Source organism: Microplitis mediator, chromosome 11 (assembly GCF_029852145.1).
Source record: "Microplitis mediator isolate UGA2020A chromosome 11, iyMicMedi2.1, whole genome shotgun sequence".
Classification (NCBI taxonomy): Eukaryota; Metazoa; Arthropoda; class Insecta; order Hymenoptera; family Braconidae; genus Microplitis; species Microplitis mediator.
This window is the reverse complement of record NC_079979.1, coordinates 11750458-11767262: the sequence shown is the minus strand read 5'-3', so window position 1 is coordinate 11767262 and position 16805 is coordinate 11750458. Positions and strand designations below refer to the sequence as shown.

The window sequence follows — 16805 nt, the reverse complement described above, 5'->3', positions numbered from 1 at the left end:
TCGGGCTACGTTACACTTCGCCCACTGCTCACTCCTCCCATCTCCTCCAGATCCTGACGGGCACCAGCCGACTTTTATTTCCCCGGTATTGGCAACCGGTCTAAACATACACGTAAATTAAAACCTAATATCTAAATCTTTCGGAGATGAGAGACGTCAGCGGTGGTAGCGGTATGTCTTGGTGCGCTCAGTATGCTAGGTTGTGGAGAGAGGGTCGCGGTTCTTATGACGCGAAAGAAGCCGATTAATTAAATTAATATTAAAATAAAATAACAAAACAAACCAAATAAAATACGGTAAAGATGACGCGAGAGTGACGCGGAGGGCCCGAAAGGTCCGCGGTCCAGTACGCTCGGTCCATCAAACAAACAAATACCTGAATTTATACCATTTACCCATAAACACCATTTAAATATAGTGGAAACCTAAACATGCAAATAATCTTCTCAATAAGACAATTTATAGATAAATTGAGAAAAATATAGATAGCCCGAACATCGGGAACCTCTCGGTGACGACGAATCACAAAACTTAACACTTTTATAGATTAATTTATCTAAATACACTATAGAAAAGATATTTAACAATACACTTTAGAAAAGATAATTATCAAAAATACTGAGAAAATAAGAAAATATGATTGACAAAGATTTGGAAACTATAAGAAAAAAATATATCAATGGTGAAGAAACCATGAAATTATCGTGAAAACAACGAGGAAATACCGAACTATCAAAGTGAAAACGCTAAAAAATCGACGCGAAAATACTGTGAGGCCACCGTGGGACCACTATGAGCTCACTGTGGAAATTACAGCAAACTACCGTGAAACCACCAAGAAAACACTGGAAATTCACCGTCGGAACACTGTGAACTCGCGTTCGAAACACCCTTAAGCCACCGTAAAAACACAGTGGGGACAAGGTCGGAACACAGTAGCGTGGCTGCACAGAAACCACCGTGGTCCGACCGTAAAATCACCGTCGAATCTCCGCCGCTTCACTGTCAGAACACTGAAGGCGTGTTTTGACGGTAAAAACACCGTGGTTCGACCGTATTTCCACCGTCGCGGTGAAACCGCAAGGAAATAATTATCTTGAAATTTTCATCTAAAATTAAAATTTTTTTTCTTCAAGAGTTTTTATTTTTTTATATGAGAGATATTTTTTTGAAAAGTTTTTTTTTTGAAAGTGAAAATGAACTGTATTTTTTTATTTAACAATTAAAAGCAGATCATAGTGAAAAGATAAGTCATTTAACAATGCAAGTTGTAGTAAGACACATTGTATCTGTTATAGAATCTGAAGATTGCTTGTTAATAAAACTGAAAGATATGGAAAGTATTTTTCAGCTGGTAAGAGTGAGACGGCATAATCACCGTATAAATGCGGCATAATCACTATATTTATACGGCATCAACGCCGTATAAATACGGCGTGAACATTGTACGAATACCGCGAATAAGAACCATATAAATGGAGTATCACAGTATATAATGGTATAATCACAGTAGAAATACGGTATAGTTCCTATATAAATTTGGTATTAACACAATATATTTACGGTGTTAATACGGTGATAAAATTTCACAAACATACCGCATTTATACCGTGGGTATACCGTAATAATACTGATACCTAAAAAATACTAGGAAAATACCGTAGAAATACCATTATGGCAATTCCACGAGGGTTAGTAAGGCGTTTGATCTTGTTGATCCGAAAGCCATTTTAATAGCCATGACAGAACTTGAATTCTCTATTAATACTATTGCTTGGTTTTTCTCCTATCTATCTAAACGATTTCAATCCATACGGAATGAGAATAATTCACCGCTTGAATTTTTAGAAACGTCTTCTGGAGTGCTCCAGAACTCCGTTTTAGGATCTATTCTATTTCTTATGGTTGTACATCTCGTAGCTAGAAGGATCATATATTGTAAATATGGCTAGTTTGCTGAAGAAAAATATATTTATCTAAATTCCTTGATAATGCATTTATATGGTGCGTTCAGATCAGTAACTGAGGATGCTTAAGCTATTTTTGATTGGACTCGAGAACATGGTTAGTGATAAATTTAACTAAGATTAAAGCGATGATCTTTGGATCGAACAGTAAACTCAAATTATTAGATATTGCTCCCACTTAATGTTATTGATGGTGTTGCTTTACGCTATGTAAATTCAACGAAATGCTTTGGATTGTTTATTAAAAACGATCTCTCATTGAAAAATCATGTATCTCAGACACGTAGAAATTTAATTCAGCTCTATATAATCTAAAAGTTCGAAAAAAATATCTTTATTCCGGAAATTAGAAAAGTTTTGGTTTCAGCAACTATTCTGCCACTCATTGATTATTGTTTTGTTATACTTATTGACTCTGCTGTTGAAAATAATTTAAAATTACAGCCTGCTGTAAACAGTGAAATACGATTCATTTTTAATCTAAGGCGTGTGATGAACATAACTCTTCATAGTCGTGATTTGAGATAGCTTTCGGTAAACTCCAGACGATTATATTTTATGATTACATATTTTTATAAATTGTTTTCTATTGGAAAACCAAATTATTTGAGAGAACTATTTATAGATGAATCTAGAGGGTCTGAAAGATTAGCAAATAAAAATAACAATATTAATTTCTTGATACCTAATTTTAGTACTTCTTATCGTGAAAATTCATTTGTAAATTCAGCTATATGTCTCTAGTAAAAATTGTCACTGGAAGTATTAGATGTTACTTGCTTGGAATCATTTTAAAGAAAATATCTATTATATAGAAATTCTGAATTTTTAAATGCTTTTTTTCTCTCAGTGAAATGTACCTCTCATTTCCAAATAAATAGTAAAATTTTTCTAATGATCAACGACTTTCTAATAATCTTCCATAAAAAAGTTAACGATGGATTATCATAATTAATTTTATCGTTATTATTAATTTTATCAAAAACATTATAAGAATAATACACAAATAATAATAATACAAATTTAAGAATAATAATAATTATTATTATTGTTTACGATATATAAATTTGTATAATTAAATGATTTTTTTTCAGCTTCTTGATTTATTATCTGGTTAATTGTTTATTATTAGTAACAATAATTTTTTTTTTCAATTACTGACGATCGATTACTGGTTTAATAGTATCGCCTCCACGAATTTGTCCCCAACCAATTAAGCGCCAATGTTTTTCAACACGTCGTGATAGTGCTATTTTTTCATCAACTTCAGTGCAGACAGGATTTGTCAAACAAATTTTGGCCAAATCAGCTTTTGTTGCAATAACACGTCCACCGGTACTCAGAGATCCGATATTAACAAGTAAGACTTCATTACGTGATAATTTTGGTACCTAAAATAAAAAAAAAAAAATTAATAAAAAAATATATACTGTATGGAATCTATTAATTTGACGATTGGCTTTTGCCATTAGTAATAGAAAAAAATGTAATGTATATAGATTAGGGTGTCCGTTATTTCCCAAATCAGATTTTTTTACTTGGCCATGATATAAATTATTTATTAGTGATCCAAAAATAATAAGAAAACATCTGGGCAACGGTTGGCCCTGCGGGCCAACCCCAAAACAATCTCGAAAATGCTTTCGAATCCGGTGTTTTTTTATAGGCTTTTTAGGCTCAAACAAGTTACGTTTTAGATATCCGAAAAAAAAAAAATAAAAACGGTGTTTTTTCATTTCTTAAAATAGTCAGAATAGCGTCCTAGGACTTCAAAACGTCGACATCTGATGAAAACTCGGTTTTCGAAAATCGGACCGAAACAAATAACTTCCCGAATTTTTTGAAAATCATCGATTTTCTTAGCAGGAAGTTAAAAAATAAAGTTTATTTTAATGCCGTTTAATCCTGCCTAAGTAATGATAATTTCCTATTTTAGTACAATGAGAAAAATTTTATCACGCGAGCTCACTTAAAAATAAGTGTACAGCAATAACTAATTCATATTTTAGTAGGAAATTTACCGCTCTTCGAAAAAGGTCGCTTATGTTTTTTTCGTGAATCCAACCATTTGACAGATATTGAAGGTCAAAGTTTGATTTGTTTAAAAAAAATTGGCGTTTTTGTTTGAAATTTTATTTCTCTCTTACGCATAGAATTAAGAGCTACAAAACTTTCTTGTCGTAAATTTATCACTCTTCAAAAAAGGTTTCTTACACTTTTTTCGTGAATCCAACCATTTAAGTGATGTCGAAGCTCAAAGATGATAGATTAAAAAAATAAAGTTTTTCGATTAAAATTCTATAACTCTTAAGCAATCAAATATATACTTAGGTTCTTAACAGTTATTTGTCGAAAATTTACCGCTCTACAAAAAAGATCGCTTAGATTTTTTGGATAAACTCAACCGTTTAAGAGATATTTAAGCTGTAAGTTGGAAAAAAAAACTCTCACAAACCGACTCAAAATTCCGCTCTGGTGATATAAAAAATTCCTTATGTTTCGAGCTCAAATATCTCTTAAACGGTTGAGTTTATTAAAAAAATCTGAGATCTTTTTTGTAGAGCTGTAAATTTCTGACGATTAACTGTTAGGAGCCTAAGTATAATCTGTTTGCAAAAGAGTTATAAAATTTTTCTCGCCTCTGGGCGGAAAGCGTCAACTTTCATCCCGCTGTGCAAAACGAAGTTGCCGCTTTCCGCCTCCTTCGAGGAGAAAAATAGAATACACTCCTTGGGAAGTAAATAAGAAAGCCCCAGATCACATGTTTGCTACATTTCTTACTTTACTTCCCTAGGTGTGTAATATACTATTAATCGAAAAATATTATTTTTTAAATCTATCAACTTTAAGCTTCGATATCACTTAAATCAGTGGACTAGCGTACATGTTTCGCGCGCACGTGTCGTTTTTCATAAATTTATTTTAATGTATATTTTTGTGTTGTTTGCATATATTTTTTCGCTTTCAACCAATTAGGTTACGAATAGTTTGCCTTCACATATATTTCATCTAAATTTTATTACAGGAATTGACGAAAAAAGTGTAAGAAACCTTTTTTTAAGAGCGATAAATTTGCTACAAGAAAGTTCATAGCGCCTAATTCTATGTCTATGTGTTAGAGAGAAATAAAATTTCAAACAAAAACGCCAATTTTTTTAAGCAAGACCAACTTTGACCTTCAAATCTCTAAATACGATCTAGTTTATCGACTGTCACCGGGAGTTATAATCGAAGGGGATCGGACTCCCTCTCCATAAATTTAAATTGGCAGAAAAGCCAGAAATTGTTAATTATATAATTTTAAATACGAAAAATTAATTTTTCAGCAGGTAGCCAAAAATTAAAACTAGATTAATTTACAAATTGAAATTGAGACTGAATAAAAATTAAGTTAGAAATTAAATGAAGTGAATTAGTGACTAAGTGCATAAGTAATTAATTAAAAATAATCAAATTAGACCAAATTGATGTCAATTCTAAGTTTATTAATTATTGAAAATTTTGCAAAGTAAAAATTAATTCTACTCGAGTCAGCGTGAAGACTCTTATTCAGACTGAATAAAATAATAAACACTTATTAAATCTAGTCAGTGAACCAATAGAGCATATCGTTAAATTATATGCGTGTGTGAGTTAAGTCCGGTAGACAATTTATTAACGCACGTGTGTGTGTTTGTAAGATAAAATGATTCCAGGGGAATTAAGTTTTAAATTAAGATCCAGGGGATCAGGCCGGTGGCAAAAATTGGTATAAGTCCAGGGAAAATTAATTAAATTAATGATCCAGGGGATCTGGCTAATGGCCATAGTTATCAGAATAAAAGTCCAGGGGACTCATTAGTTTTAAGTAATAAAAGTCCGGTGGACAACTTTTTTTTTAAAATAATTATAAGGAAAATAAAAACCCGCTGGGCAAAGTTGTTATGTGATAAATAAAATTTATTAATTATATTAAATAAAAATTGTGTTAAATCAATTCAATTCCTCATCCTTCCTCACTCTTATAAAATTTCAAAGACCCTGATTTTTGAAAAATAACATCTCCGGTTCTGGAAGGCCGAGTTTATCTTCCAGTGGCGCCCTTATTAAGATCAATTTATAAATGGGCCAAAAACTAGGCAAGGTTAAGATACACCCTGTTACAGAGTAATAAAATTTTTCTCATTGTACTGCAATGGGAAAGTATCAATACTTAGGCAGGGTTAAACGGCATTAGAATAAACTTTTTTTATTTTTTTGTATTATTTTTGGATCACAAATCAATGATTTATATCATGGCCTAGTAAAAAAAATCTAATTTGGGAAATAACGGACTCCCTAATATAGATATTCGAATATTGTTTAATGCAAAATATTTATTGTATTAATAATTTATTAAATAAATACTTGATTACCTTAGCTCCTTTTTTATCACCCTCAGTCCTTACTCCAAGTAAACGTTTCAAAAGATAGTAGGAAATTTCCAATTCAGTATAGATTTGTGGCAATGCACCAACTGCTCCCAATATTTGTCCTACTAAACGATCAGCACGGCATAAAGTAGGTTCTATTTTGGTTCCAACACCTATTTTGTTAATTAAAAAAATCATTATAGTTAAAATTAATAAGATAATTTAATAAGAAAAGTTATCGAAAAAAAAAAAAATATATATATATATATATATATATAGATATGTAGCTTTGCTACAATGATAAGCGATCGATTAATTTCGGCAATCTACGCCGAACATCGATTTTTCTATTTTCCGTCTTTACCTCATTCGTAGAGACACAATAAGTTATACCGCTGAACTGCATACACGCATCTAAGCACTTCAATTATATTCTCAAATTTTACTGTGTTAAATTCGTTCGTTAAATGAAATAATTTTTTAACATAATTAGTTGGTTTAATTGATTTATTACATTATATATATATATATATATATATATATATATGTATATGGGTGGGCCAAAAATCCGTTTTTTTTTTAATTTTCATTATTAATGCCAAAAATATTTTTCTTTGTACAAAAAAAAAATTTTTCGGAAAACAAAAAAAAATTTAGGTCGATATCTTAGGCTCGCCAAATCCCGCTAAAGTTAGAAGCTGTTTAAAAATTTTTTTCCAATTTATTTTGATCGAAAATTTAATTTTCTACAAAAAAGGTCCTATAATAAAATTACGTTAAGTTGATAGTTACTGAGATAATTGCAATTTTTCTCTAAAAAATGAAATTTTTCAAGATATGATCACTTTTTTAGGGCAAAAAATAAATTTTGTCATAAAAATTTCATAGGAAATTCAATTTTCTACAAAACAGACCTGATGGAAATTTATTTAAAGTTGATAGTTACGAAGATAATAGCGATTCTTGGTGAAAGCCACCAAATAACGAGGAATGTGACTATCTAAACATAAAACTGCGAGTTTCTGAATAACTATAAATTTCAAATTTTTACAAGGCCAATTTTGTAAGAAATTTAATTTCCCATGAAATTTATACGATAAAATTCATATTTTACCCTGAAAAAGTGATAATATCTTGAAAAATTAAATTTTTTAGAACAAAATTGCAATTATCTCAGGAACTATCAACTTTCCGTAATTTTGTTATAAGACTTTTTTTTGTAGAGAATTAAATTTCCGATCAAATTAAATTGGAAATAAATTTTTAAATAACTTCTAACTTTAGCGGGATTTGGCGAGCCTAAGATATCGACCTAAAATTTTTTTTTGTTATCCTAAAAATTTTTTTTTCGTACAAAGAAAAATATTTTTGGTATTAATAATGAAAATTCAAAGAAAGCGGATTTTCGGCTCACCCTAATATATATGTGGCGGTTCGGCTTCTCTCTGCGAGGTGGCATTGTACAACTCACGCCTCTCGCAGTACCACGTCCCTACGTCTATTTCAATATATAAAATTTCCAACATGGCGTCTTAGGTGGGGTATCGGCAGGGAGCGTGACGAAAACGACATCTGATGGTTACAAAAAATCATGCTCGAGAATTATAAAAGATATATAAAATTAGTGTAAATAATAAAAATTCGTTATAAAATCAAAATATAAAGTTTATAATGATATAAATGCAAAAGTGCAGTTGTATTTTTGATAGAGAAAATTAAATTAAATATATTTCGATAAAAAAATTAAGTATAAAAAATTTTAATAAATAATAAATACTATTATTTTAGCACAGAATAAAAGGTTAACCGATAAAATCAAAACAAATAATACGTGACAGCTACAATGATAAAAGTTGAAAAAATCGTAGAATAGTAAATTGAGTTTTTTAACAAAATTGAAAAAAATAATTTTATTTTAATTCATGATAATTTGCTTGTGAATCATAACTAAGAAAATACTAACTTATAATGATTTTTTAACTTTTCGTTACACGCGCTTTTTCTAGTGTCTCACTCGTATTCACGCCAACTCTATTAGGTTGAGTAGTGTTGTGCGGGGAATCACCGTATAGCGCGAGTAACGAAGGGTTAAAAAATAATTTTTAGTCAATGATAAAAATCATTATCCAAACCGGATTCGAATCAATAAATTTTAAAATATTGTTTTAACCTCAAACAATGAGCAAAGGCAAACATTAACGACACAATAACTATTATGAACTATTTTTAAACTTAATTTTCACGTGTTTATTTTCAATGAGAGCATGATTCAACGAAATTGTGCCCACAGCGAGCGCTGCGATCGATTTAGTTGTCCCCACCATATACTAGACTCCCTGCCAATACGATAGACACACCTAAGTGGAGTCTCAATCCGGCTATAATACTTTACTATTATTTTTTATAATGTCTACTTATCTGTTAGCTATCGACATTAGTGCATTTAATTTGATCTACATTTAAGTTTTCTGACGTATAATATTCTATAAATAAAGATAAATAATAAATTACCAATTAATCCACCAGGAACTGCAAATTGTAACTCATTTTGTTCAGCAAATAGAGATACGATACGTGAAAATATAGGACGACATGTTAATTTTCCTTCACCGTCTTTGGATACTAATCCAGGGCGTACTTCAATTTCCATACCCACCTGATAAAAAAAAATTGATTCATAAAAAATAATCGAATTATTAATTTCTAAGTATTGGAAATATCCATATTTATAACTTGTCATAATTTTTTTATCTACCTTTAAAACTCCTTTTAAAATACTTCCACCAGCGACACCACCCTTAAGATCATCTACTTCACAACCGGGTTTATTAACATCGAATGATCGTATGACAATTAAACGAGGTTCTGATGTAAAATCACGAAGCGGAACTGGAATTTTTTTGACAATGTATTCACAGAGTACTTCAATGTTATATTTTAATTGAGCTGAGATTGGAATTACTGGTGCACCTTCGGCGACAGTACCTGAATGATCAAATTTAAAATACATTAATTAAGTTTAGGAAAGCGTTTATTTTTTTTTTTTATTTTTCGAATCACAAACAAGTAATTTTAGTTTGTGTTTAGTTAGACGAAACAAGCAGATTTCAGACCAAAACAGTCCAACGGGTTGAAATTCATCGGTTACTTATTCTTCCGGACCGAAAACATTTTGCCTCTTATAGTATATTGCACACCTGGCGAGGAAAGTAGGATATTTCTATTCGTATGTGATTGCGCACCAGTGATGAGCAAACGTAGTAGTACGCGAACTAGTCCGATAAAAATCAACCTTAAATCGGAATTTTTGGAAGAGTTGCCGAATTTGTTTACATAAATTATTTTTAAGCATTTGAAAACTATCAGTAGGAGTAAAAATGTTATCAACCTCCAACAAGGGCTGTAAAAAAAATCTTTAACATTGTTATCTGGCAGCCAGAATGGCAGGTAGATAGGTCGAAAATATTCTGCAACTCCCTGAATTTTCGCTAGCTCGCGCTTAGTTTGAAACAAAGGCGGTCCTTGTTCATTTTTAGTAAGGTTGAAGCCAATTATTGAAAGTCAGTTTTTCAATCCGAGATTCTTAATCCGCGATTCAAATATTGACAATATATCTTTATAGATAAATGTACGAGCAATACTAAGTTAATCGCGTATTACTAAAATCTCGGATTGATAAACTGACTGTGAGTAAACATGGTTAGAAACGAAAATATACATATGTAATAAAATATGTATTGATGGAAACTTACACAATTCATAAAAAATTCGGGATTTAGAAATTTATTAAAATTATCAAAAACGACGCAAGCAAATATTTAGATATTGAAGCAAAACTTAACGATTAAGCTCAAAGATTTCTCACGGAATTATTAGAGAATGATGATAGATTAATAAACAAATAGGTAAACCTGCTTAAAAAATCCGATAGATTCTTATAGCTGTGTGTATAAGTCCCTATACTTAACTATAGCACTTTTCATAGAACTCATTCATTCTTATAAAATCTTTATGAGAATTTATGAGAATCTATTGGATTCTATGAGATTTTCTAAACAGGGAAATAACAGTTATAATTTATATTTATTTATTATTACAATAAATTTGAATACGAAAGAGGTTAAACAGGCATATGACATCAGTATATAGACACAGTTGACTCGCGCCGCCACGCTCACATATTTATATTGTAACATGAGGAAAATTCGACATTGACCCGTGGTTCAATACTATTTGAAAAATAATGAATCGTTATCCGATGAGCAAGTTTTGGTGACACCTAAGAGCAATAATTTCGACTTGGACCGAGCAATCGATTCACCGCATGGATTGAAACGACAGATCCGGGAGAGACTTCGAACTGAACGGCTGCGTTTATGTTTTTTGAACAAATCGACTCAGACCAAACGACCAATTTCGATTCCGACTCTTGAACAACGCGATTTACGACTGTTACGATCAATCCGAGTTTGATCAACGAACAATTAACCGGTAATCAATTAATTCCGAGTGAACAATAAACCGCCTTTTGTGAACAAGCCGAAGCATCGGCATGAAACCAAACAACGTGCGCGAGTGAATTTATTATTGAACAAGTGAGACGCGTTCGCGTAATAATAATTAATAAATAATTAATTGCGCGTAATAATTTTATTATAGAGCAATTTGAACGCGTCACCGAAATAAAATATTATATTAATTTACAGTCGACTCTGTCTAAAGGTTCCACGTCGGTACAGGACCATTGCCTAAAGGTTCCCTCCCCACCATCAGCACTTCCCCTACAATATATTCCCCTCGAGCGCCGAGGCGCACGCTAAAACGAACACATTACGCAGTAAACATAACCTCAAAAAAACGTGCATTTAAAGTTAGCGCTCGAAAACTGAATTGTGATTCGTCACTCGAGAAAGCGGGCGGGGGAATATCCGGGAACCTTTAAGCAATGTATCCTGAAACCTATAGACAGCGGGAACCTTTAGGCAGAGAATCTTTAGACAGAGTCGACTGTATTTCAATCGATCAATTCCGAGAATTACGGATTACCCGTGTCTCATTCGTAGCGGCAGCCGAGTCTTGCGGTTTACAAGACTCTGACGTCACTCATCAAGTATTCTGTGTGAAAAATAAAATAAGTTTATTTTACTTCGACAATCGACTGTTTTCTTCGAGTAACGAACTGACTGTGGTTTGATTAAGTACGATATCTACGAGCAATTTTTTTTTGTTTCTATCGAGCCAAGCCGACAACGGCAATTTATGTTTTTGTAAACCGGTTATTTGTGTTTGATACCGATCAATAATTTTGTTTATTTAATATACGACTAATTATTTTGTTTACTTCTGATCAATTATTCATTGTAATCGTAAGTGACCTTTCCCCGATTCGCCACCCTGAGCCGACAATTTCGACATTTGTTTATTGGTGATCAACAAATCACCTGGCGCCCAACTTTACATTTTGAACAAGGTTGCCAAAGAGTGCGTGTACTCGGACTTCACTCCGGTAGATCCCCGGTGTTGAAAAACCCGTTACAATATATATAGACTTTGAAAATATAAAATAGTTGTAAAGCTTACAGATTATTTTGTTCACAGCGATATATAACCGACGGAATTAGATTATAATGGTAAATACTCAAGTTATCCGGAATGAAAACCATATCTTCTAATTCTCTTGATGATATCCAAACATTCAAGGCTATCAAATTATCACAAAAAATAGTGGAAACATCAAGTTTAAGGTAAAAAATTAAAGCTTATTAAACAAGCTTTAAGATGCTTTTTACGTAAATTGTTTATCAGTTTTAGTTTTAAAGTTATATAAACTTTAACAGTGAATAAAAACTGATTTTTTCAAAAAATTGTGAAAGTTTCGAACAGCCATAACTTCTAAATTAATCGACCGATTTAGCCGATCTTCGATTTTAAACATTTCAAACGCTTCCGAAAAACGAAAAAAAAAAAATCCATCTATCGGTTGACCCTGCGGGCCAGCCCCAAAACTTCCCGCTGTTTTCGAGCTCCTTGAGCTCAAGGAGCTAGAAAACATTGTTGTGAATACATTTTCGAGCTCTTCGAGTTCGAAAATACTTTTGCATACCATTGTTTTCGAAAAAACCGTTTTTTAGCATTTCTTACTCCCACGATATCTCACGAACGAATAAACCGATTTTGATGGTTGAGGCAGCAATGGACGTATTCTATTGAGTTCTAGAGCTGATAATATTTTGGAATTTTTAAGTTCAGTTGTTTCAAAGATATTCGCAAAAAACCGTTTTTTACCATTTCTTTCTCCCGCGATAACTCTCAAGCGAATTATCCGATTGAGATGGCTAAAGCGGCAATCGACGCGTTTTATTGTATTCTAGAGCTGATTAGATTTTGAAGTTGATCGTATAAGTCGTTTTTGAGAAATCACTAAAAAACTAAAAAAAAAAAATTTTTTCAACTTCCCGCTAAGAAAATTGTAAATTTTCAAAAATTCGGGAAGTTATTGGTTTCGGTCCGATTTACGAAAATCGAATTTTCACCAGATGTCGATGTTTTGAGGTCCTAGAAAGTATTCTGACTAATTTCACGATGATGTCCGAGTGTATGTATGTATCTTTGTACGTACGTACGTATGTAAATACCTGTATTTTTTGAACGGATGAACCGATTTTGAACTTCGAGGTGTCATTCGACGCGGCTTGTCAATATCTTGAAGCTGTAAGAAAATTGAGCTTGATCGGTAGGGCTCGTTCAGAAATATTCCAAAAATAAAATTTTTTCAAAAATGTTTTCTTTTGATAACTTTTAATGTGCTCGATGGATTGATTCCAAAATGGACTGGGCTCAAGATCTTTATAAGCCGCGTCAAATGACTCCTCTATCATCAAAATCGGTTCACTCGTTCAAGAGAAACCGTTGTCGAAAGAATTAAAAAAGAAATTTTTTTCTATTTTTTCTGAAATATCTCAAAAACGACTCGATAAATCGAATTCAAAATTTGATCAGCTTTAGAACTTGATGAAACGCGTCGATTGCGGCCTCAACCGTCTCAATCGGTTTATTCGTTTGAGAGATATCGTTGGAGAAAAAATGGTGAAAAACGTTTTTTTTCGAAAACAACAGCATACTAACGTATTTTCGAGCTCGAAAATGTATTCACAATAATGTTTTCGAGGTTCTTGAGCTCGAAAACAGCGGGAAGTTTTGGGGCTGGCCCACAGGGTCAACTGACAGACCGATTTTTTTTTTTGTAATTCGCCAATATTTTCGAGTCTATTCGATCAAATGATCTAAAATTTTCAGAAAAGTTGATGTCCAACAAGCTCTTTCGATTGCCGACTTAACCATCCAAATCGGTTCATTAGTTAAAAAGTTATAGACTGGTCACACACATACATACATACATACATACACACGGACACAAACACATACATATAGACACTCTGACATCATTCTGAAAATAGTCAGAATAGCTTCCTAAGACCTCAAAACGTCGACACCTGATGAAATTTCGATTTTCGCAAATCGGGGTGAAAACAATAACTTGAAGAAGTTAAAAACCCCGAGTAAAACGTAAATAAAAAAATTTTTGTTCTATCTCGTTTTTCGCAATTTTTTTTTTTTTCTTTACCTTACATTTACTGAATACCTAACGCAAAAATGAAACAAAATCCGAAAAAAATTAATTTTTCCATTTTGGTTATGATTACAAAAATTAAGGAACAAAACTTGTTCCTTTAATTGTTTTGTAAAACTTTAAGCAATCGGCCCGGATAAACGGTTCAATGGATCGATTTGAAAATTTCCAGGGCATTTGGGGGTACATTAAGCTGTAAAATCACCCGGCAACATTCCCCTTTCTATCAATATTCTTAAAGCAGCGGTTGATTAACAAAGGAACCATAATAAGTTCATGTTATGTAGGTTTTTCAAATTGATATTAAGGATGAAAAAAATTTTTTTTTTAAATCAAAAATGAAGCTTGTGGGAGATTTATTCGTTTCTAAAGCTGTCCTCTAAATTACTGTGCGACCATTAGTTGCTGAGATATCGATAATCAAAGGCAAAAAAATCCTTTTCCATTTAAGGTAGTTTCACACTCGCATTCCCAAGTCAAAAAAATAACTTTTTTTTTTTTTCACAAGTAATGAAGCAACTGTTTTCGTTAATTATCATTACAATTAATACTAGTGTTAACTAAGATAAAATCCATACGTATTAAAATTAAATAATCATAATTAGAAAATTTATATAAATTAGATTGACTAGTACTAGAATAGTTCGTGGTTATACCAACTGTTATAAATTTTTTACAGTTAGTACCATAATCTCACTAACATGTTGTGTTTATTTACTTTTTAAATAGGTATATAACCTCAACATAACGAATGTCAACTGGATTTATGTATTTAAAAAAAACCGTGAGGTAAATCATTCTGAAACTTTTTTATTATACGCTTTAGATTTGAAATTATCCAATAAAAAGTTTTTTTTTGTAGATCAAGTTTGTGAATTTTTTACAAATCATTGATTTCCGGTAAAATTGAATAAGGACAATCATAAGAGCCCGTGTATAATTACATGATTTTAACTAATTATATCTCCTAAACGACGTAGTAAAAAATTCTGTTTTTTTTTTCTCAAGTACATTGAAGTATAATTTTTCGAATAAAAACAAAAAAAGTGGGGGTCAAGTTTGAGAGTTTTGGGTGCGAAACTACCTTAAAGGCTGATATCTCAGCAGCAAATTGTCGTACAGAAAAACATAAAAAAGCAAATTGTAGCTGAATGAATTTCCTAAACGAACCGATAATTGATTTTCCTAAAAAAAAATTTTCCCGGCCCCGTAGACCCAAAAAACAAAACCAATAAGTTTAGAAAAATTTTGACTCGAGCTATTTCTTATGATTCCGAAAAAACTGTGGCTCGAAAAATTATTTTGCTGAAAGATCTTCAAACTAAAGATTTCTTTAATTTATGACCTTAAGCTTTATGTTTTGACTATTTCTTTCAATAATTTGATAGCCTTGAACTTTTTAATGAAATCAAAAAATGTTGAAAATGTATGAGCCTGAAGTTAGCAGACAAACGAAAAATAAAATATTTGACTGCGGATATCTTTTGAACAATTTGAATTATATACAATTAAATGAATGGAATAGAATTCTATTGAAATAAACTAGATATGCTAGCAATTTTTTTTTTTTTTAGCTCACTGTTTTGGATTTATTCAAAAACAAAATTTTTAGCAAGCTAACCTGACATTTCAAATGATCGGAATAACTTCATATTGTATTACTTTCTTGATGACACTATTATCTAAGGGCGCCTTGGTTTTTTTTTTTGAAAATCGAAAAAAAACTTTAGCACGTCATAATTTTTGAACAAATCGTTGAAACGAAAAAAAAAAAAAAACTCACCTCTTCGTTTTTTTATTATCTAGAGGTGCAATTTTTTTATTTTCGAAAATTGATGTCATATTTTGAAAAAATGATAAAAACAATTTTTTCGAATTTTTTAACTAAGCATATGAGTGAGAAAAATTATTTTAAAGATAGAACTGAACATGCCGTCTTTTTCTCTTTCCAAAAGCTACGTATGCATGATTTCATTTTTTTTCTATTTTAATTTAAATGGTCAATATGCTCAGTCAATCAAAATTTTAAGTTTTTTGAATTTTATACCTCGTTAATGGCGTTTTACCAAAATAAGCCTAAGATACATTTTTGTAGGGAATTTTATGTTCTACAAAAAAGGTCTCTTATGATTTTTTGATAAATCAATCTGTTCAAAATTTATGGAAGCTTAAAGTCAAATTTATAGTAAATTTCGAGATCTTTTTACTTTTCCAGCGAAACTACCGAACTTATCATCAAATGCCATGGAATTTTTTGTAGACGGTTTATTCTCTACAATTAAACCTTTAAAATTTTTTTTTAAATTCTTCATAACGGTTAATTTATTTCCATTTTATTGTCAAGCTCTTAAAAAAAATAGCGTTTTTGCTCGACTTCAATCGATCTCTTAGGTAAATAAATAAATAAATTGAAACAATGAAATTAAAAATAATGCGGGTACGAATATTTCGATTATTTACACACATATTTTTTAATTTTTATTGTACTTACATTTTATTTATTTATTCCAAAATTTTAAAATTGTTAATTGTCGGCCACATTCACACTCATCGAAATTTACTATAAATTTGACTTTAAGCTTCCATAAATTTTGAACAGATTGATTTATCAAAAAATCATAAGAGACCTTTTTTGTAGAACATAAAATTCCCTACAAAAATGTATCTTAGGCTTATTTTGGTAAAATGCCATTAACGAGGTATAAAATTCAAAAAACTTAAAATTTTGATTGACTGAGCATATTGACCATTTAAATTAAAATAGAAAAAAAATGAAATCATGCATACGTAGCTTTTGGAAAGAGAAAAAGACGGCAT

General features: G+C 31.3%; 1 protein-coding gene across 1 annotated transcript in view; it reads right to left on the bottom strand.

The window, feature by feature from the left end:
* Positions 1-2985: 2985 nt before the first annotated feature.
* The window catches only part of LOC130677183 (eukaryotic translation initiation factor 2 subunit 3, Y-linked-like), a 28524-nt gene continuing 14704 nt past the window's right edge, over positions 2986-16805 (bottom strand). Inside the window, exons 6-9 of the mRNA XM_057483830.1 lie at positions 9114-9343; positions 8870-9014; positions 6362-6531; positions 2986-3358 (exon numbers count right to left, since the gene is read on the bottom strand). Coding sequence (XP_057339813.1) covers positions 3122-3358; positions 6362-6531; positions 8870-9014; positions 9114-9343 — 782 coding nt within the window. The 3' untranslated portion in view covers positions 2986-3121. The remainder of the gene's footprint in view (positions 3359-6361; positions 6532-8869; positions 9015-9113; positions 9344-16805) is intronic.